Source organism: Lepidochelys kempii, chromosome 17, assembly GCF_965140285.1.
Source record: "Lepidochelys kempii isolate rLepKem1 chromosome 17, rLepKem1.hap1, whole genome shotgun sequence".
Taxonomy (NCBI): domain Eukaryota; kingdom Metazoa; phylum Chordata; order Testudines; family Cheloniidae; genus Lepidochelys; species Lepidochelys kempii.
In genome coordinates this window covers 6,674,709-6,697,054 of record NC_136396.1, presented here as the reverse complement: position 1 = coordinate 6,697,054, position 22,346 = coordinate 6,674,709, and the positions used below count along the sequence as shown (strand labels likewise).

Sequence of the window (22,346 nt, the reverse complement as noted above, 5' to 3'; positions counted from 1 at the left end):
ATACTTTCAAAAATAAGCTGATTTAGGCGCATACATCACACAGTGCATAAAAAGAGTTGGTATTTTAGGCTAAATGTTTACTCAGTAGAGAGGGAATGTCTTTTGTGAAGTGTGCCTGAAATCATCTTATGTTCATGTAGTCTAAGCACCAGCACTGTGCTTGTTGTATAGACATGCATACCAGCTCAGCCTCTGTCCTGGAAACTTGCTCTAGAGTGTTTATTCCAGTGTCAGATGATTTGATCTGCTGGAAGAGATAGGAGTGGTCACCTTTCCCCAAAACACAAAAAATCCCTCGTCATAAGACTCCGGAGTGACAGGATTTGTAACAAATTGTTTAGCATGTGGCAGCACATGTTTTTAATTAAGAACAAAAATAGAGTGTGGTCTTGTGAATGGAGACTGGGAGCCTGCAACTCCTAATTTCTGATACTGGCTCTGCTGCTAGCATGGCTGTGGGAAAGTCCTATTGCCTTGCTTCCTCAATTTCCCGATCTGTAAAAGGAGGCACCTGCCTACTTTACTAAGCTGCTGAATTAATGTTTGTAAAGCACTCATTATTTAGGGAGAATTGTGCATTTTACCTCTGCATAATTGTATCTTATCTGCCATCCTTCTTTCTAATATTGGAGCATAGATTTCTCTATATAAAGCTTGCTATTTTCCCTAGTTTTATGCCACTTCACCAGCACTATGGTAGATGCTGCAAGATCCCGCTGGCCAGTGGAAAATACACAGTTGACATTCGTGTTCTGCCGGTGCAGCAACTCTAAGAAGCATGGGCTTACGCTCTGTCATACGCTACACCAGGGGTGCCCAACCTTATTACACAGGAGGGCCACATAAACCGAAGCACCACCTTGTGCGGGCCAGACAGATTCTACATATTTTAATAAGCTTTAAAGTCACCTGTATTGACTTATATTTTAAGTTCTGCTTGTTTGGTATGTATTTAGATAGGTTGTTTATATGTACCGTATTGTCTGTTTACACACTTGTGTAAGCTAAAATGCTGTAACCATGCTGACAAAATGCTAATGAATTGGCTGTTAGTATATTGTATTGAAGCAGGCCATGGGCCGAATGAAATGTTCTGGTGGGCCATGTACGGTTCACGGGCTGTCGATTGAGCACTCCTGCGCTACACCATTTTAAAAAAAAACCTTACTGCCTCACCCCAGTGATATGCCTGGTCTCTACTGGCCCAGGGTGCAAGGATTTGTAAGGTTTTGTCATAGCTGAGGTGAACTGTATGACTCTCTATGATGTGCTGCAGATCGTTCAAGAGAACAAGATTTATTTGCCGGCCTGATTAGTGAACAAGCTGGTGGATGTGGTGGAAGGACTCTTTTGAGGGTGGGGAAGGAGGTGGATGATAGGTCCCCCAGTCTACTCCATTAATAGTATTGATGTGCTGCTCAGTTTGATGTTATTTGCTGTCCTGATTAAAACAGGGCTGGATTGCAAAAAGGTGCTGTGTAAATATGTGAATATTTTTAAAATTCTTGTTGTGTGGTGTTATGGTCCAAATTATAGTAATTAGGCAGGCAGTCCATACAAAAGAAGCCAAAATATCCATTTTTCTATCCTGGGACTTATTCCTCTCTCACACCAAACTTAGACTTCGTATGAATGCATTTGGCTGCCTTCCACACCATTTGTGAGGACTGCTTTCTCCTCCCTAGTCTAAGGAAAGTGTAGCTGGGTCTGGAATATACTTTTATGGGGTTTTCCCCAGGGCAGAGGACCAAAATGCAGATGGTTTTTCCTCCTTTCTCAGCTAGTCGTATCCAAAGCTCCATTTGGCCTATCCATTAAGTCAGAGTCACTTATGACAGGGTAATGCTGCTCGACTCGCTTGTAATTTTGTATGCAGTTCTTGCTTATTCTATGAAGGTTTTCAGCTAGAAGGCTTCACAGCTAGGATGCATTTAATAGTATTGCATTTCAAGGTTAACATACTTCAACTGTACTCCCATAGTGAATTTGAGTGGCCACCTTCAGAGGAATAATGTTAGGGAAAATGGTTTCAAACCGTCTGTGATAAAGAATTCCTTTTGGCAAAATATACATGCTTAGCAAAACACCACTTGGAGACCAGTCTATCCACTCCAGTTCGATGAGCTTTGGAACTTTTCTAGACCAACTTTCCACCTGCTGTTGCTACTACTAGATTAGTTTTTCTTCTCTTGATTTATCTAGACAAGCAAGTGATTAGCCCTTCATAGCTTTTGGTTAGCGATAGATGCATCGATTTAAAGGCCAGAAGAGGACCGCCGGAATCATTCTACATAACATGGCCCATAGAATTTCACCAAGTGATTTCTGCACACAACTTCTGTTTTAGCTAGAGGTATCCAATCTTGCTATAGGAAAGACTGATGGTATTGGAGAGTTTTGTGTAGTAGCTAGGAAGGATGGGCTTATTATGATTAAGAAACTGGATTGGACTGAGGTGATCTGAGTTCAGTTTCTGGTGTGCTCTCACAGGCTTCCTGTGTCTCCTTGGCAAGTCCCTTAATTTATTTGCACCTCAGTTCCCTGTCTGTAAATTGGGAACGACAAATGTCATACGTCTTTTGTCACTTTATATTGTGAGTTCTTCGTACTGTGTGTTTTATACAATGCTTAGCACAATGGATCGCTGTCAATTGGGCCTCTAGATGCTGCTGTAATACACATAGTAATTGCCACAATGGGGCTTGCTTCATTCCAACTGGCAATGCCAAATTCTCTCCTCCACCTTCAATTTCAACTTGGACGTAGCCCTCTGAATTAAAAACTTTCACCCCTTCACAGTAGGGCTTACAGGATGCTGAGCACCTTTAGCTCCCACTGAAGCCAACAGAAGCTGAGAGTGCTCAGCACCACGCACGATTGGATCCACAATGAGTTGTCTAGGAGGGATGTTATCAAGTGATGAACCCCGTGTACTGTCTTGTCTTCTGGATTATGGGTCTTGATGTAGCACTTCTGAGCTGTCTGCTTATTCCATTTTTGGGAGTCATTTAGCTCTTGATACAAGACACTGGTGATGTGATGCTCAGGAGACCAGATCAGTTGTTTTGAAAGCAGGATCATTTATTGTTTGTTGTTACTCTGCTGTTTTTCAGAAAGGGCAGCAGGTGGAGTTGGGCATGTGGGTGTGACATGCAAGCACTCACGTGCACTGAAACGAAGATAATCGGTGTAGTATCGGGGTGTGTAACTTACGACTGTCCGTTTTAACTTTAAGTATAAAACATCTTCTCTGTATCAAAGAATATCTTATGTGGTATATGGTGAGCATAATGACCATTCTGTTTGTGCATAATGAGGAGATTAAATCTTGAACAGGCACAAGGAATAAAAGAGAAGAATTGATAAGAGACAAAGCTCCTACATAGAAATCTGTGTGCTTCTAAAGGGAAGAGAAAATCAAATTAACTTACACAGTTATTCTCTTGTTTTGAACTGAAGCATTTTATGTGACTGTGGATCATGCTTTGGCAATCATATAAGTGGTACAGCTGTTAAAAGGAAGTTTTTGTGAGAAAAGGCTACCTTGAGCAAGTTTTTTGCTTTAGATCCTCTAGAGCAGGGGTTCTTAAACTTCATTGCACCATGACCCCCCTTCGAGAACAAAAATTACTACATGACCCCACAAGGGGGGACTGAAGCCTGAGCCCGCCGGAGCCCCACCACCCAGGGAGAGGGGAAGAAGCCAAAGTTCAAGGGCATCAGCCCCAGGTGGGGGCCTGGAACCTGAGCACCATCACCCAAGGCTGAAGCTTTTGGGCTTCAGCTTCAGCCCCAGGCACTGGGGCTCGGGCTTCGGCTTCAGCCCCGGACCCCAGAACGTGTAACGCCAGCCCTTGGGGGTCCTGACCCACAGTTTGAGAACCGCTGCTCTAGAGTACTGTTAACCTGTCCTAATGTTTTCTTTGCCTTAAGTCCCAGGCTTTCCCCCCCTTACAGGTTTCTAATAATCAGAATGAAACATGCATATTAAACTCCGGAAAACTGAAAAGCCTCTCTATCCATTAGGATGGGCAGATATGCACACTCATTTTCATTGGACAACCAAGTCATTAAAGTGAGGGCCTCTCCTGCTGCTGCTCCTCCTCTCCATTAGTATTAATCCTTCTTTTTTGCTTTTGCCGTCAGCTGTAAGAAAAAGAAAGTTTGTCTTAAAATTATTCCCCAGTAGCGCATAAGGTAATGAATGTGAAGGTAATTAATGTGGTATGCTCTCTGCACATGCACAATGAAATAAAAAAAATCCACATTACCCATTGGTAAGTACACAATGCAACCACTGAACCTCGCTTATATAATTAAATAACCAAAGCTGAAACACAAACCACTCAGAGCAAAGAAATTCTTAGATTGTTGCTTCATGGTAATTCTTCAGCATCACTTCTAAAGATGCCCCTCTTCTTGAATGTAAGTAAAATAGCAACTACAAAAACACCTACAGGAAATGCACATGTACATTGTGAAGGTGCATTATTGACACTATTTAAAAAAAAAAAAAAAAAAAAAGCATTGCCTTTCTGTTGTGTCCCCCTCTATATGAGGAGCTCAAAGTGCTTTACAAACATTTAATGATAACATCTCGGAGATAGGGAAATATCCCCTCAGTTTCCCCATCTGTAAAGTTGGGATAAGTGACATTTCCAAGGTCACAGAATAAGTCAGAGATAGATTGGAAAACAGAACCCACAAGTCTTGACACCCAGTCCACTACTCTAGTTTTTAGACCACACTGCTTTCACTGTCCCCTTCCTCTGTCTCATGCTCTTATGACATGCTGTCCAGAAACTTGCTTGTGAATGTAGAAAGGGAGACTCCTGTTTGTTAAGAAGCAAAGCTCCAACATGCTGCTGTGTTACATGCCACACGCACAAAAATGAGCTTCAGGACAATGGCACTATTCTGTTGTACCCTGTGAAGGCCATGTGCTTTTGTTGATTCACAGTGAGAGTTCAGTATTTAGCAGCTGTCAGGTCTTCAGATCCCTTACCAGTGGCAGGATAGGTTGCTTATAGCTAAGGCTGCATGTCTGTCACGGAGATCATGGATTTCATGACTTTCTGTGACTTTGGCAGCTGGTGCAGCTGGCTCAGGGGCTGCCCGAGACGAGCTGCCCCTGGGCCAGCAGCAGTTTGGGTGTGGGAGGGGGCTCAGGGCTGGGGCAGGATGTAGGGGTGTGGGGTGGCACTTACCTCGGGGGGGGGGAGAGCTCCCCAGCTCCAACTGGCATGTCTCTGCAGCTCTTAGGCAGAGGGGCCAGGGGGCTCTGTGCGCTGTCTGTGCCTGCAAGTGTCACCTCTGCAGCTCCCATTGACTGCGGTTCCCGGCCAATGGGAGCTGCAGAACCAGTGCTTGTGGCAGGAGCAGCACGCGGAGCCCCCCTGGCTGCCCCTTCCTCTAGGAACTTCAGGAACATGCCAGGAGGAGCCAGGCAGGGAGTCTGCCAGCCCCACCAACCCTCTCCCCCAGCACCAGCGGGGGTCCTGGGCGGCACGCTGCTACCTGCCTCCCCCCCAGCACTGGCGGGAATCCCGGGCCACCTCCGCCCAGCACCAGTGGCCCCCCTGCCCAAGTTTTAGTTAGGGGTATATAGTAAAAGTCATGGACAGGTCACGGGCTGTGAATTTTTGTTTACTGCCCGTGACCTGTCCACGACTTTTACTAAAAATACCTGTGACTAAAACACAGCCTTACTTATAGCACCCATAGGGTAGAAGTCCTATAAGGAATATTTCTTCAAACCCACTTAGAAATCTTTGTGGTTTTTTTTTACACTTCCAGCAAGCTTGCAGTTTGTGCTGCTTTACTTCTCCATTCTTTGCCTCTGGCCTGTAATATATTGTAAAAGGGAGGATAATGTAGCTCTGCAACAAATTTAAGCTGTCTGAATCCCTGTAAATATTATGCACCTTGTTTATTTATGGAGAGTTAAATCTGCTACACACCTGGCTTTGTATTTTGTGTCTCCTACTTCGAAAACATGTTTACTGCCATTAATTCACAGGTGCAACTCGACACAACTGGAATAATCACAACTAGAAATGTGATGGTAAATGGGTATGATGAGCATTCTTTGGCCAAACCCAAACACACCTTGATTGGATTGCACTGTCTAATATATCTTTAAACACTGCGGTGGGTAGTCACCCTCTGTCTGGTGGATAGCTGTCCTGACACAGTGGGTAAAAGAGAAGGAAAGGGGGCCTCATCACAAGGCTGGGAATCCAAAGTAACTGACTTGGAGTTGGGGACCACATAGCTGAATTTCTGCAACAACATTTTTAATGTAGAAATGTAAATTGCTGTATGTCTATGACACTCCACATATTTCTATGTATAGGATGTTCCTTTCGACTGGAATGTGTATGTTTAAACAGATCCACTCCTTTCCATCTTCAGCTGTACTCTTGCCTCTCAGATATAGAAGATGGTCATTCAAAGTTGGTCTAGATGTTATGGAAGTGCTACCTTCTCTGTAGACAACATATGAACATTGGATATCTTTTGTTTAAATCTGTGAAATAATATGTCCAAGTTTATTTGTAAAAAGAAAAGGAGTACTTGTGGCACCTTAGAGACTAACCAATTTACTAAGGTGCCACAAGCACTCCTTTTCTTTTTGCAAATACAGGCTAACACGGCTCTTACTCTGAAGTTTATTTGTGTAAACTTAAATACATGGATGCAAGGCCACTGTAGTGGCTAAGCACCTTACAAAATTGTTTATAACTGTGCTTGCTTAGTTCGAAGAGGTAAAGAAGCAATACTGACAAAAACAATAGTGATCTGTCAAGGATCAGTTAAAACAATCAAGCAAAAGAACTGTTCCCATGTTTGTCTCATGCTGCCATTGACTTCCATGGCAAGACTTTAATAGGAGGCAGGAACAGATCCTAAAATAGCTATAAAAAGATTATAAAATAAATGAGGAGTTAAGATTGTATCTGTTGTGGCAATGGCAGGCAAGATTTGAACAAAAGCTCGTGCTCTATAGAGACTTTTAGAGGCAATTACATGCACAATAATTGGTGCGCTGGAGCTCAGCTTGACTGCGACAGTATTTATTTTCATCTTGTTCCCAGCCAGTGAGCTTTGTTGTGCTAGTCTGCTGATGGAGAGAGTGCCTCTATTCAAGTAGGCAAGGCTTTTAATTAGCATTTAGTAGAAGCATGTGTATGTTATCTGCTGCTGCTGCTGTGAAGGTGAATTGGCTCTTTAAGGAGGATGGCCCATTGATGTTCGCTATAGTGAAGTGGAGTAATTGATTTGAAGTATTCCTTGTTCTTCTGAAAAACCTTTTGTACTGGTTGATAGTGCCGAATGGAGCTAAAGGAAAAGTTCCTACTCCAGGAAGCAGGGAGACAAAGAATTTATTTTTATTATTTTAAAGGGGCATGGTGGAGTGGGGAAAGAAGATGTCAAAAAGAACTGTTAAAAGGACACAAACAGTTACACTTTTTGAAGTCTCAAGCTGAAAAACTTGCTTTTAAAATGAAGTTCTTTCGATTCTAAATGCTTTCCCCCTCTGATATTGAATGAATTTCTACTTTAAAGCACGTGTTGCATACGGGAAGAGACCTGCCAGGGTCTGGAAAATGGTAGTAAATATTCTATTGGATTCATTGTTAATTTCATACCTTCAGTTGCCTTTGTAAGGAGTTATTTACTAGAATCAAGTGGAAGATACTTTCTATAAGAAAATTACTTTTCATTCTATTTCTACAATTATAGGATGCTACATATAGGGCAGGTAATGTCCAAGAGAAGAGATGTAGAGGTTAGCCTTGTAGAAACTATGCTGTCAGGCCTGGAAGGAGAAGGCAAGAAAGTGTTAGCATAACAGAATGATGGCGCTCCTTGATTTAAAGGGACCAATTTGGAAAACCACATTTTTGTCTGAAAATTTTACTGGTTTTACAAGTAACATCTAAAATCACTATAACTGAAAGAAATTAATGGGGAAAAAGCACTTCTCTTTCTTGCAACAGTTTTACTTAGCGTATTTGACATATTAGAGTGTAGTCAGTTTCATTGTTTCCTCTGTATTGAGTCAGTTTTTCCCTTCCTGAAAGGACCCTAACAAACGTCAACAGGGAGTAGAGAACCTCTTGTAAACATGTTTTTAAAATGAAGTAAAAAATAAACCAATCAGAACATACTATTGAAAGAGTGGATGGCCAGAAACGAGCAATTAAAAAACCAACAACAAAACCTCATAAGTAGAGTGTCTCACTAAGGGAGTTGCATTGATAGACTTTACAGGCATTTCACTGAAGGTTGGTGTTGAAGACTGCTATAATAAGGGGACAATGATGACCCTTGACTGACTTTTATTAAACATTTTCGTGTTTTCCTCCTCCCCAGGTGATCTGTGGAGTTACGATTTCTACAGTGGTGAATTTGTTGTGTCTCCTGAACCAGACACTAGTGTATATACGCTTGATCCCCAGAAGCACAAATACATTATCCTAGGCAGTGATGGACTGTGGAACATGATCCCACCTCAAGATGCTATTTCTATGTGCCAGGATCATGAGGAGAAACAGTATTTTATGGTGAGGGCATGTTTATGTTGTCAACTACTTTAAGATCACATGATAGCTATTAACTCACTTTTTTGCTGTGTTACTCTATTGCCGTACGCTTTAAAAGTATATGCAGTTGTGACATCGAGTGTTATTACTTAATAATACTGTTACAACATACATGGAGCTATTACAGTGATGGTAAACTTATTGTGATAAAGCTTATGTTTTAGTCATGGGTATTTTTAGTAAAAGTCACGGACAGGTCACAATGAGTAGGTACAAATGTATAACCACTTCAGTTACCTTTTAAAAAAAAATTAGTAAAATGAGTTTCCTCCATGTGACGTCATTATGAACAAAGTTTCACTGTAACTGGTGTTTGCACACTAATTTATTCAAACAGTTCTTGACTGCCATTCTGTCTGTCTGTTTGCTAGATGCAGGTTTGTCTGAATTCTGATGCTTTACGACCATGAGGTAGAGGTAGAGAATTGCAAACTGTGCCATATAATTTCTTCACTTTACGATCACAGTATAATGGTGATGGGTTTTCTCTGTTTTTCCTTTAAACATTAAGGGAGAACACAGACAGTCTTGTGCCAAAATGCTGGTGAACAGAGCACTAGGTCGGTGGAGGCAGCGCACGCTTCGTGCAGATAATACTAGTGCTATTGTAATCTGCATTGCGCCGGTGCTGGACGATCCGAGCAACTGGGAAAATGAAGAGGAATTGTATCTCAACTTGGCAGAAGGCCCTTGCTACAGCAGTCCTGATATGTGCATGATGACACCATCCCGCTGCTGTACCCCTCCTGTCAAGGTAAAATTATTTAGAATTTTAAGAATGAAACCCACAAAATTTATAGCTAATTCCTCATCCACCTCCTGCTTCTTCTCACTAGAGAGAGGCAGCCTTCTTATGTGACTCAGAAAGATTACACACTTCTCCTTTTAGCATATGTTCTTCAGTTGTTTAGTCCTGGGAATATAAATCAAGAGTGTAAAAGTATGAGCTCTGGACTTGGGGACATTCAAAGTCTCTGCGTAATCTTAAAATCTTGACACTTTTTGAATTACCAGTCGAATGCTAACAACTGAAATCTATAATGATAGAATGGTGGTGGTTGGTGTATTTTTGTTTTAAAAAGGTCAGTATTTAAATGATATGTACAGCATCTTTCCTAATGAGTAGTTGCATTTCCCTACGCTACATAAACCGAGAAATGATTAGTTGTTTTAAGAGCACTTTTATTTTCAGGTTGGGAGAGCATATCTGCATCTATCTGTCAATTCAAATTCTCTTCATTAAAAGAGACAGCCTTATTTTTACAGGGATCTTCCTTTGAATTAGACCCTTGTCCATTAACATAGAAGGGAGGTTTTTGGAAGGTCTTTACCATTTTGTTGTTAAAGACTAGGATATAATTGTGAGTGGATGTTTGTTCTCTAATGTCTTTGAATAGCCATCCTTTAGGTAAAGTAAAATTGAAAATCAAAGATTAGGATGAGAGTACTTAACATTTGGTTGATATAGAGACAGAAAGCTAATAAAACAGCAAGTGGGTTTTTTTCCATTCAGTAGCAGCAGGAGAATGCATGGGAGGAACCCCAAATCCACTGAAAAGGGTAGCAATCCCAAAGTCTTCTGTGGCGAGAGATTATCTGAATTGTAATGATTCCTGTTTTTCAGTCAGTGGTTTTTTGTGTACAGCTTTTGAATTATTTCCAGCCCTTGTCAAGTAAACTTTGGGTCATGTTGATTTGAAAATGTCCCAGAACTAGCATTTCAAATAACTACTCTAAATATCCCTTCCCGCCTTTTCACTCACGTAAATAAATTCAGTACATTCTGTGTGGTGTAGAAATCTGTGCTCCAAATGGTCAGACCAATACCAAAAGCAATGGAAGCTCTAGGTCAAAACTTCAGAAGAGGGGTGTCATTCCTTTCATGGCCATTTTCAAACTGCCCTTCAGCTCTCTGCTGGGCCTGCTAGGCTGTTTTTAAGGGACTGCAAATCCCCCCCTTAAAGTCCTCTTGCTGTTTTGGAGTATGCAGCACATGTTAGACTCATATCAAGGCAAATGGTCTTTCATCTCAAAGGTAAGTGCTAAACTGTTACTTTTAACAGTTCAAAGTGATGTTTAGTACTGAGATGAAGGTAACTTTTTATTTTGTTTTAGGGATTGTCTATATAGGGAAAATAACTGGAATAGGTACAGCGGAATAAGCTATATTGCTATAGCTATTCCAGAATAGCTCCCCATGTGGCCAGAACACATTGTTCTGGAATAAAAGTGACTTTATTCCAGAATGATTACTCCACTTTGTGTGTGAGGTAATTATTCTGGATGAAATTTTCTTTTATTCCAGAACAGTGTGTCCACACAGGGAGCTATAGCAGAATAGCTTATTATTCTGTAGCCATTCTGGTCAATTTCCTCATGTATACAAGGCCTGTATGTCCTCTTTTTCTTAGCAGGGCCCTGATGGTAAAATTCAGTTGGCCACAGGCATAGAACGGTTACCATTAAATCTGCTGGTTCCATTTTAAGTACACTTTTTTCCTCTTGCCCTGCTTTACAGTTTTATTTTATAATTTTAAAAATATTTATTTTATTTAGGATAATTCATTCCTATCCCACTTGATTTCTTTTAAAACTGAAATGACTACACAGATACCACAAATATAATTTTTAGCATTAGTATAGGTTGCTGTTTTAGTAACAAATACCATCTATTCTCACAGAATCGGTATAAAAGTGGAAGGAAAGGAAAAAGTGGAAGCAGGAAGTGGAAAAAGAGAGAGAGAAAACAGGGCAACTGTCCTATCAGAATAATATTGAAACATTTAAGGAAAAACAAACATCTCTAGACAGACTAGAATAAATGGAATGACTCTGCATCTGTGTCCCTTTTTGTGTATTTTTGTGAAAGCCAAAAAGGAGCTTCCCTATATTTTTTAGGTCATTATTCTGGCTTGACTAATAAGTAACCTTTTTTGCAATGGGCATGGGAGCAGCTTTTCATTTCAGTGAGACACAATAATGGTGAGAAGAGCAGATTTCCACACTCGGGTTAATGTAATGGTTGACCAACAGGGTTTTCCATTTAAAGAGCAAACTGCTTCTAAATACATCTTCTGGGTAAAATTCAAGCGCAGGAGGCACCTCTGACTCATTTTCTTTCTATGAAATTCAAATTACGTTAAACCTAAAATTAACTAGTATGGGAACCAGAGTGTGGGTAAATGAAGACTGCATTGTGCCTTGCTTCAGCCTTTTAAAAAGAAACCAATTCCGTTTTGGAGGGAGGATTAAAATAGCCCATGAGGGACAGAATTTTTCCTGCTGGTTCAAACGGTAAAAGTTGGACTTGTGCCTTCTGCAATAACTAATACCTGATCTTCCAGAAGCAGGCAACCCCCACTGCCCAAACCATACATAATCCACCCAGTTGTATAATGCTGTACATGAGGGAGCAGGTAATTGCTTCCTGATCCCTGTGATAATCATACTCTGGCCTTTAAAAAAAATCCATTATTTGACAGTAAATTCTACCGGAATACAGAGTATTTTATACAGTAAGGTATATAAAGTATTTCATTTGGTATATAAATTTACCTGCTCTTCACTTAAAGTTGACTGAGTTGTTGTATTATGAGACAGTGAGAAATGGATTGGTTTTTACTAAATCCTTCAAAATTTAAAATCTCAAATATTCAGTCTCAAATGGAAGTCATTTGTATAGATTCACAACCAGTATTTCTGGCACGTCAAGAAGTGGACAAAACCCTTTTTTCTAAGACGTATTTTTTCAGATCTGCTGTCCAATCGCTTTTAACCAGTGTGTTGATGACCTAACCTTTGCAGAAGTATACATAACTCCAGTAATGTTTGACTTTTGACTGTATTTACTAATTCCTCTCATCAGAGTAAACGTTGCACTTTCACAATAGCCACAGAATTGTTTCCAAATAATTTTTCTTCTGAGAAATGTATATGGGGAAATATTAGGGAGACAGCCACTGATTACATAATTTAAGGAGTTTAAAAATTGGAGCCTTGCTCCTACATGGTAATGTAAAAGTAGGGGAGGCCAAATTCTTCCTGGGATGCAGCTTATTTGGAAGAAATCATGGTACAAGAGGGGAGGGGAGGGGAGGATCCTAGATATGAATATCCATGTGTGAGATGAGTCTAGTGGTGGTCATATTATTGTCTTGAAATTCACTTCTCCCCAATGAGAAAGTGAGATGTCACACTAGGAGTTCAGGTCTGTTTACTCTTATGGAGCTTATTTCTGTCCCTTCTAAGTAAGAGTTCCTTTATGTAAAGAATCTGGCATTTTCATGTATGGAGAGACACTACAAGTATTTATCTCCCATCTGAAAAACATCTGTCTTTGCTCCTGTTAATAACCATACCAGAAGGACGATCAGTATCACAATACCTAAAACCAGAGGGAAGTACCTGATCTGAATTAGCCAGATAGTTAATGCTTTCATGGATTGTAATTGCCTTTTTCCCAACCTGAGATCCATCATCAAAACTGTGCATGCCATGGGTGTTAGATGTGAGCCAGTGGCAAGAGGTTACTGATGATGGTTCCTTTTATTTACATTTTACTCTTGGGGATTGTGTCTTGGAGGGAAATGGCTCGGCCTTTAAGGCTTTGTCTACACTGGCAACTGAACGACAAACCTTTTGTTGTTCAGAGGTGTTTAAATCCGCCCCCCCCCCACCAAGACAAAAGTTTTGCGACAAAAAGCACATGTGTGAACAGGGCTTTGTCGGCAGGAGCGCTCTCCTGCTGACAAAACTACCGCTCGTTGGTGGTGGAAGTTTTTTGTCAGCGGGAGAGCTCTGCTACACTGCGTGCCTTTTAGCAGGACAGCCATGTCACTAAAAGTTGCATAATGTAGACAAAGTTTAAGTGTGGAGAGTATTGATAAGAACCAACACCTTTGTCTGTTATCTTCAAAGAACCAAAGAGGCATTTGTAACTTTGGGTCTTAACAATCTCAGGTCTCCTAAGTATGGTTATTTCTGAAATAAAATGGAGGCCAAAGCCAAGTTCCTGAATTAAATAAGAGTATCCCCTTGTTTCCGAGTCAGATCTTTTTGGTGCCAACTGTAACTGATTCATCCTTGAAATAGTCCTAAGATTTAAAAAAAACTCTCAACAATTTCCTATTGCTGTCAGCAGCTGATTGCCCAGGAATGAATTTTGACTGGTCCATACCCTCGGTTCCTTTTTTTTTTTTTTTTCCCTTCTCATTACCCCATTCCACCCTAAATTCCCTTCTACTCCCTCTCCTAATTTTTTCCATTTTAGTGCCCCAAATCATTGTGTTACTGCAGTTATCCATATCGAGCAAGGCTATCGGTGATGAGAGCCATAGCACTGAGGATCTTGCATAGCAAGATATGCCAGATTAAAAGTCTAAGAAAGAGCCAGTCTCAAAAGTATAATTGAGTCTATTAGGCAACAGTTCACAAAGCACCTCCGAATGTGTAAACTACATGGGTTTTTTTGTGTTGTCACTAGAACTGAGTGAAAGAATAACTTCTAAAATACTGTCCATAAATGTCTGTCATCAGATCTATTGATAGCATCTCAAACAGTTCAATTCACATCTTTTAAAAGTTTGAATTTATCCTTTTTGGTTTTTTGCAATAACTATTTAAATTTGGTTTTCATTGGATCATCAAAGATACAATAATCTTTCAGTAATGTCCAGGTTTCTCACTGGAAAAAAAATCCCTTTGATACGCCAGCCTGTCTTTTGAAGTGTTTTTTTAAGCGTAGAGTCTAATTTTTCAGATGTGTTGAGCAACAACAGGCCCCTTTGACTTCAAATTGGGCTACGGTTGCTCAAGGTCTGATTTTCAAAAGTACTTAGATTTTGAGATCTTTTGTATTATTTCAATGCGTTCAGTTTCAACTGCAGTAACCGCAGGTGCATTTAGTTTGCAGTATAATACAGTTTCTGGAATAAGATAGTCATTAGGTTATTGTCCTTACGTTGGTAATACATAAAATGATGTGGCCTTGAAAAAATGCTTTGAAGGTCTCTTATTGAATAAACAGCAATTTCTCCACAATTTGAATCTTTTAATAATTGTGTCAACATTTACATGTAAAGGGCACTGCATAAATAGCAGTTTATACAGCCCTACTGTGAGATAGTGAAGTCTTCTCTATTTTCCTGATGGTGAAATTGAGATAGAAATGATTTACCAAAGGCCACAGAGAGCAGCAAAGCCAGGATTAGAATTAGGAAGTTCCTGGCTTCCAGTGCATTATACCACACTCTCTCTCTTCAAATTATAGAATAACTTTGCTGTGCAGAAAACGGCCAAATTTACTTTGCTGAATAAAGAGAGTTTTGAAAGGCCAGAGCCTAATTTTTATTCAGTCTTCCCCAGTTGTAAGGAATAAGTGTGTTACTAACCTAGAAGGATTGGAAGCAACAAATGTAAATTCAGAGGTTAGTGTAGTATTGTCCAGGGAGGCCCTTATCCCATCTCCTTGTACGCCATTAGAACTCCTCCAGCAACAGAGCATTGCTTCAGGCACCTGATACCTTGTTCAGCGGTAACTAAAAAGTCTAAGTGTAATTCAGGTCAGGAGATAGAGCCTGTTCTTTTGCTGTTTGTCCTAATAATACTTGGCCATTCAATGACATTTTTGATCTTCAAAGCACTTTGGAAACAATCTCACAAAACATCTGAAAGAGAGCATTGGCACCTTCATTTTGCAGAGGATACTGATGAAGACTGGAGTGTGCGGCATTCAGTGCAGACATCCTTTTCGATGTTGGTATTCCAAAGTAATGAAAGATGCAAGGCGGTCCCATAGTTCGGTGACTTACTTATTAACTTTACGCCAGTGAGAATGAAAACACGTATGCTAACTGAGGCGAGACAGGTCTCTGAAAAATCTAATGGCAGACATGTCATCAAAGACTTACTGATGGAAATTAACAAACTTGAGTAAGGTTGGAGGGCTGAAACTGGCAAGTTTAGATCCAGAGACTGAACTCCGCTGTGAAAATGTTCAGGTGTGTTTTGCATCTGGATCTGGAGTTAGACCAGTCTCCAAGAAGCTTTAGTATCTGCTGTCATGTATAGTATCTTTCACCCACATACTTTAGCCATGGTCTGTGGTAACACAATTGGAGTAATGATATTTATGGATAAATAATTCCTTCTTTTTTAATCCCAGCTTCTAGAAGAGGATCTATGGCCACGACTGAACTCCTCTGAGCCTGTTCCTTCTCTCATGCATAGCAATGTGATCTTGGATAAATATTCCGAGCTGTCCAGTGAGATTGCTAAAAGCAGTATACCGTTGGCGGTAGCATCCTCTAGGGATCCAGGCCCACAGGAGGAGAATTGTAGCAAAACACTAGCTTTGAGGATTCATGAATCTTACAGCAATGGCTTGTCAGTTACCCTCTCCCCTTCCAACTCAGCAAATTCAAGCATGGACCAAAAAAGCTTAAAGATGTCTCCTAATGGCCAAACAAAATCCCAAGAAGCAGAGAGGACACCTACAGGAAACTTTAAACGGACATTAGAAGAATCTAATTCTGGCCCAGCTTTGAAGAAGCCAAGACGTAGCCTGAGTCGAAACATTAGCGTCCAGCCAGAAAGCCTGTCCACAACTCCACAGCGCAAAAACTCAAACAAGCTTACCATGCGGCGAAGCCTGAGGGGACAGAAGAAGCTTGGCAATTCACTATTCCACCAGACCAGGAAAGCCGTTTGCGTTTGCTGAGGGGTGTTTGTGTGAGCACAGTTTGGTCTGATTAGAATGTTGAAGTTGGTGCAGAAATTTGAAACTCTTCCTGTTTCTTTTTTTAAAGTAGAAAACTTTTTGGTATTGAACAGCTTTATTCTCAGCCTTGTACTGCTTGTATTATAACTGTGAATTTTGTAGATGTGTAGGGTATAAGTCGCTGTAAAATGTGTGTAAATTTGTACTCCTTCATACAGATGTAGTCTCTTTTTTCCCCCTTGTATAATTGTTACAACAGGGCTAAACGTTGTTTAAAAGAAGATGTTTAATCTTTTTTGTTAATTTACTAAAGTCATGAATTTGTATAAGCTTCTTGTGATGAGAATTTCACAACTTTTTAACTGAAGTAAATTATTAAATAGAATGGAAGATATGTATTTTCGTAGTACTATACGTTCAACCCAAAGTGTGTCTTTTAGAGAATACTCTAGACCTATTTTTTGTTCTTAAATTTTAGATTTCTCTATTCAGAAATGAAATGGAAGCAGAGATGTTGTGTTACTTTACACAGCTCAATATCAATTTCTTTATCTTAATTAAAATACTATGCAGTATCTTACTCAGTTGTATTTTTTGTAACCTTAATCGTCAAAGTATTTAGCAAAAAAAATTGTGGGTTTTTTTTTTAAATTTCTGAAAACCCCAGCCCATCCTACAAAGCCATTCTCATCCTCTGTAGTAATTTATGGCATTTTTATCCAGGCATTTGGTAGTGGTATTTCTTTTAATATATGTGCCCTATAAAGGCATTTTTTGTTATTTCACTAACCGATGGTACTGCTAATTCCTTTCCAACGTAAGTCATCAAATTATTTTATGATTTACAGTTTTCATTGAGTATGTGGACCATATATATGTTCACCTAAATAAAACAAGTGAAAACTTGCTTGGGGTGCCTTTGTTCTTTAACTATGTACAGTGTCTTATGCTCAAATTCTTTAAACACTGTGGTTTTGTGTAATTGTGCAAATATTAAATGGTTGGTTCCTTCCTTAAAAAACCTTAAAAAAGGTCTTTAAAAAAAAAACCTGTTTTTATCAACTGGTTCCCAATTCTACGCTTTATTTTTAAAAAGCAGGAGGGGTAGATAGTGTGATGTGCCATGGAGAGGACTTTTGGAATGAGAAATATAGACTTGGATTAGAGAAGTCTACTGTTTCTCTGCATGCTTTGCCTTCCCCCTGCCTGCCTCCGCAGGAAATTTTGATCAGGAAAGATATGCCCACCATATTTTTGTAGTCCCTATTCAGTGCTTCAGAGGGAGATAAAGAAACCTCAAAGGTTTATGCCAGCATGGTGTTGGGGGAAACTTCCTTGACTGCACACCAATCTGTTCATCCTGTGCGTGTTGAGTTTAAAAAACAAACTGATCTAATGCCATTTATAGTTACATACATACCTTTATAAAGTGTCCATAACAGTTGTCATACAGGATGGTTTATAGTAAAACACAAATATATCCTGAAAAGCCATTGGTATCCCAATAACTGTCCTTCCCAGCCCCCCACTTACTCCCAATCTCTATAACAGGATACTGGAACTATCAAGATTCTTATGCACTTTTGCTCTTACTACTGTATTTCTCCATTTTTAAATTCTAGAGGAATGTCCATTCTCATTCTCAGCAGAGGGTTTTTGCTTTATCTTCCAGCATCTCTCCTTCACTAACCAGAGTCTGTTTTTTATGGGAGAATCAGTGGCATTTTGCAGGGTTTTGATGTAAGAGCTGCTCCTTCTGCAAATACCCACTATTTGTGTAAGTTTGATGTGCTTCAACTGAACACTATAGAAACTAAGTTGAGCCAGACGAAATAGAAAAGAGGAAGGGAATGTATGTTTTTCCTCGTGTACACCAGTCAGAGGATCTGGAATCATCAACAAGCAACTCTATCTTCTGTCAAAGCCACTATCAATTTATTGCATGGGAGAAGGAAGATGTCCAACTTTTTTTTTTTTTTTGGTAAGCAAAAGCTCATTAAGTTTGGTCCATGAGTGAAACATGGCAAAATGAGTTCGAAATGAGGTTGCCTTTATTTTTAATTCTACTGCTGTGGCCAATACAAATGACTTCAGAGTCCATTGCTCTGTCTTGATCTATAAGGATCTTAGCCACTCAGAACAAGATGAAGTGTTGTATGTCATCCTGGTGGGCTGCAATTCGACATGAAGATATAAGATTTATGTAGTCTTCCATTTTATTCAAATTATGTGAAGTTTTTCAGAAACAGAGAGACCTCAAAAGCAAATGCAACAAGTTAAAACCACTGAACTAGGCTTATTTCTGTGACCTGTGGAAAGTTTCAAAACAGTTCCTCTTTATTTGGATTATTTAAATTCAATTAAATGTAACAGGTCAATGCTTAATCTTAAATATTTATGCAGTTTAAGACTGTTGACATTCTACAGTGTCTTTTGACAGAGCAACTCAAAGTGCTCTACAAATTAATCCTCACAACACTGAATGAGGTAATTACTAGTCTTTTTCAAAACATTGTTCGTATACATATTTTGCTAGCTCCCTGCTCAACATGTTAGTATTAACATGGTACTTTGGGCTAAACTTATTGAGTCACTAACAATACTGGTAGTACATAGATTGACTGACCAGATTTCTGGTAATGCATAACTCCTCAGTTGACAGAATTTTACTGTATTTGCATTTTCAGTTGGCAGTTAAGATCTGTATTGTTCCTATAGTACCATCTAGAATTTTTAAAGGGACATAGGCAAATACAGCGTTCAATCAACCTGCTTTACTCAAACAGCATGTACTAGTGGTGGGCACTTGACTTGATGACTTAAGTTCCTTCCATCTTTAATTACTACAAAAAATTAATTCTATGGTAATGCGTTAAAATTCTGTCCTGCTATGTCTTTCTAAGGCATTTGGAGTTAATTGGGTTGGCCTTTATTTCTCTCAAGGTCTTGTTGAGCTGTGCGCAAGAACTTCTTGGTTTAGAAACCCAGTCTGTAGAGTGTTTTTCCCTAAAGGTGTCCACCAAAGCCTATTTGTCTGTGTATGAGCAGTCTTTCACTTTGGTCAGTATTTTTATGATCAGTTGACCTTTTTTTCCACTTTTTTTTTTGGGGGGGGGGGCATGTTTTTCTGAGCTGGTCACTTCTGTTGTCTAGTTTCTTTAATCATCATGCTTGCTTTATCTTTATTCTAATTTTACGTTTTATGGTGCAGAACATTCCATGTACTGCTTTGGTTATGGACCCAATATACACTATGGCATTTTATACTGAATGTGTTTGTGTTAGGTGGATATATTATGGTCAGAAGGCTCCTACACGTGACTTGCTTTTAAATGCGCAAGGAAAAGGCCAGTATTCTAGAATTACATCAGTGGCCAGGATTATATTTTTGGAACCTAATTCTTTAATACTGGAACAATAAAACCCACAGGCTAAAATTAGCTCTGCTACCTACATGTTACTATGGCTACAGAAACCCCAAATGGAATCATAGGCTTTCTGAAGATGTATAATTCTCTTTCATCCAAGGAATGTAATAACATCTCTTACAGATATAAATATTAATGTATGGTCTAGGTTGGTCCTTAAATTATTTCTCATACTATGGGATTGTAACCCATGGTTAACAGTTTTTACTAGGGATGATGATTTTTACTGTTGCACAGAAATTCATACACGAAAAAGCAGTTTTTAACTAGCAATTGAGTAGCTATATTTGACTTACTGATCTATAATATTATAAGTCTAAAATATTAACTGCTGGTTTTAATTTGATTCTTGCTTAGTAAACCATTTTTAGTTAAACGAATAATTGCATTTTTCATCTCTAAATTTCAAAGCATTTAATAGATCCTACTTAGCTGCCTATCTGCCAGGGAATTCAAACAACTCTTCACCAGTCTACAAGCTTTTACAGGTTTGTAGTAAAAGACTGGTGAGATGTCAGTCTTTTTTTTTCTTGCCACAAGGAAAACCCAGCTGTAACACATTAAGAATTATGTGAATCTGTATCACAAGTTACATGGAAATACACTGAAGAAAAAAGACTTTGTATACACTGGCACATGTTCACTTTTTTCTGACTATATATGTTGAAGCAAAATTTGACTATATCATCAAGCACATGCACTCAGGTAAGTGTGACCTCTTTTCCCTGACCACCCCCCCCCCTCCTGTTTCCCATAGTACTTGTTTAGGGCTGCAGGGTTTTCTCCATTTGCAGCAGCAGATGTCATCACTTTAATGTCTGCTTTCTTAGTTTTGAATAAAATAAGCAAAGAGAATTATTTGAAAGGAAGAAGTATAGTACAAATAAAACTTTTGCAATTGCAAACGGAGATTCCCCAGAGCAATCATTCCCTTCCATTTTTTAAAATATATTTTGATTGCTACTGTAAACTGGCTAGAGCTTACCCTTTTGTCAGCTTTGCCTATTTTGATGTCATTTGCCTCCACGTAAGTTAATTAGTCAATCAGGATAAGGAAAAAATAAAATTTACAGCTGACAGCCCTCCTTAAGAGGCAGCAGTAAATCGAATTAGGCCTGTTGAGTCATAGCCTTCAAACATTTTTCATTGTGAAACAAAATTATAGTATGTGCAAGGAGGAAGTTATCTGTGTATCAGCTAGTGGTTTTAGGGGGTGTGTGTGTAATTCAAGTCACCATTGTGTAGTCTAACCTATTCAACCAGAAACTTCAGCTCTCTTCCTGTAAGGGCATTTCTCTGTTGTGAGACAATTAACAGATATAGGAACTTAACATTTGAACATTTCTTCAGGCTCGGAAGGAAGTGTCCTTGTATATTCTAACTCCAAACGTACCTAATATTGCTCTACAGGATAGGTTTGTTAGAAGCATTGCCCCTGTTTGACCTGTGTAGTCAAAGTTTGGGGCTTTGGGGATGTTCTAGCTGGTTACAAATTGATGGAGTATGGTATTTTCTTGGATGTAATCTTGTTTATTTACAAGGACCCTACACCATCTCTGAGTCTAGGAAAAACCAGGTATAACAGGAACAGTTCATTAGCTTACAGCCCCCAGTCTCTTTAGCCAACTGAACAGACCCTAAAAGTCTCTGCCTGGCTTTTTCACACATTGCACTCACCAGTTAATGCTTGGCTTGCTTGCTTTTCCTCTTCTGCCTTCCCACCTGCACCCACACAAACACCACTCAACAAAAGACCACCATCAACTCAGCCCAAACTCTTGGACAAATTCACAATCCCTTTTTGTCTTAAGTGGAGGGCTTCTGATTAACTCATCCTGACAATTGTTAATTGAAGGGCATGCTCACACCCAATCTCAAAGAGTTTTGTGACTGCAGTACCTTGTACTTCTCAGCATAAGGGGTTCGCATAACAAATTTTTTGGTGGCGTCAGAGTGTGGCCATCAAGTCTTGCTAGTGGCCTCTCTGACAATTTTTCCTACAATACTTAACTTCAGGAAAAATAAATATCCACATATACATGTCCAAATCATTGTAATTTGTTTGCAGACTCAGTAATAAAAATAATGTACAGTTGTTCTATTCTTTACTGGACCTAAACAGAATAGAAACACACACAAGGTGCTTTGTATGTTTTTGTCTTTTTTTTCTTATTGTGTCTTTTGGTTGCTTTTTTTAAAAAAAGACTTGCTAGCGGGTAAGTCTGCTGTGAAAGGTGATATCAAACAAACAAACATCACTTTTCACAGCAGATGTACTAAGCCTAGGGCTCAATTAAGCCCTGGATGGGGAAGTGGTTAGTGAGGCAGCAGGAATCAGGGGTACTTGGGGAGGGTGAGTTCGGGGCCGGGGCCAGAGCCAATCGCCTCATAGGCAGGGACTGGAGCCCAAACCTCTCTTCCCAGAGGATGGGGCCTGGGGATGGAGCTCAAAGCCCCATAGGTGGAGCTTACCACCCCCCACCCAACGGCTGAAGCCCAAACCCTAGGAAGGTGGGGAACTCACACTAGCTGTCTGCTCCTTCAGCTTTGCTGTCTCCCCCAGAGGTGGCCACGGCCCAATCACTGCTGGCA

The 22,346-nt window shown here is 39.8% G+C and overlaps 1 protein-coding gene across 1 annotated transcript in view; it reads left to right on the top strand.

Annotated features, from left to right (window-relative positions):
* PPM1D (protein phosphatase, Mg2+/Mn2+ dependent 1D) overlaps window positions 1–17,234 on the top strand; it is a 37,280-nt gene extending 20,046 nt beyond the window's left edge. Inside the window, exons 4-6 of the mRNA XM_073315483.2 lie at window positions 8,380–8,570; window positions 9,121–9,363; window positions 15,772–17,234. Of these exons, the coding sequence (XP_073171584.2) occupies window positions 8,380–8,570; window positions 9,121–9,363; window positions 15,772–16,326 (989 nt within the window). The 3' untranslated portion in view covers window positions 16,327–17,234. The remainder of the gene's footprint in view (window positions 1–8,379; window positions 8,571–9,120; window positions 9,364–15,771) is intronic.
* Window positions 17,235–22,346: the final 5,112 nt, after the last annotated feature.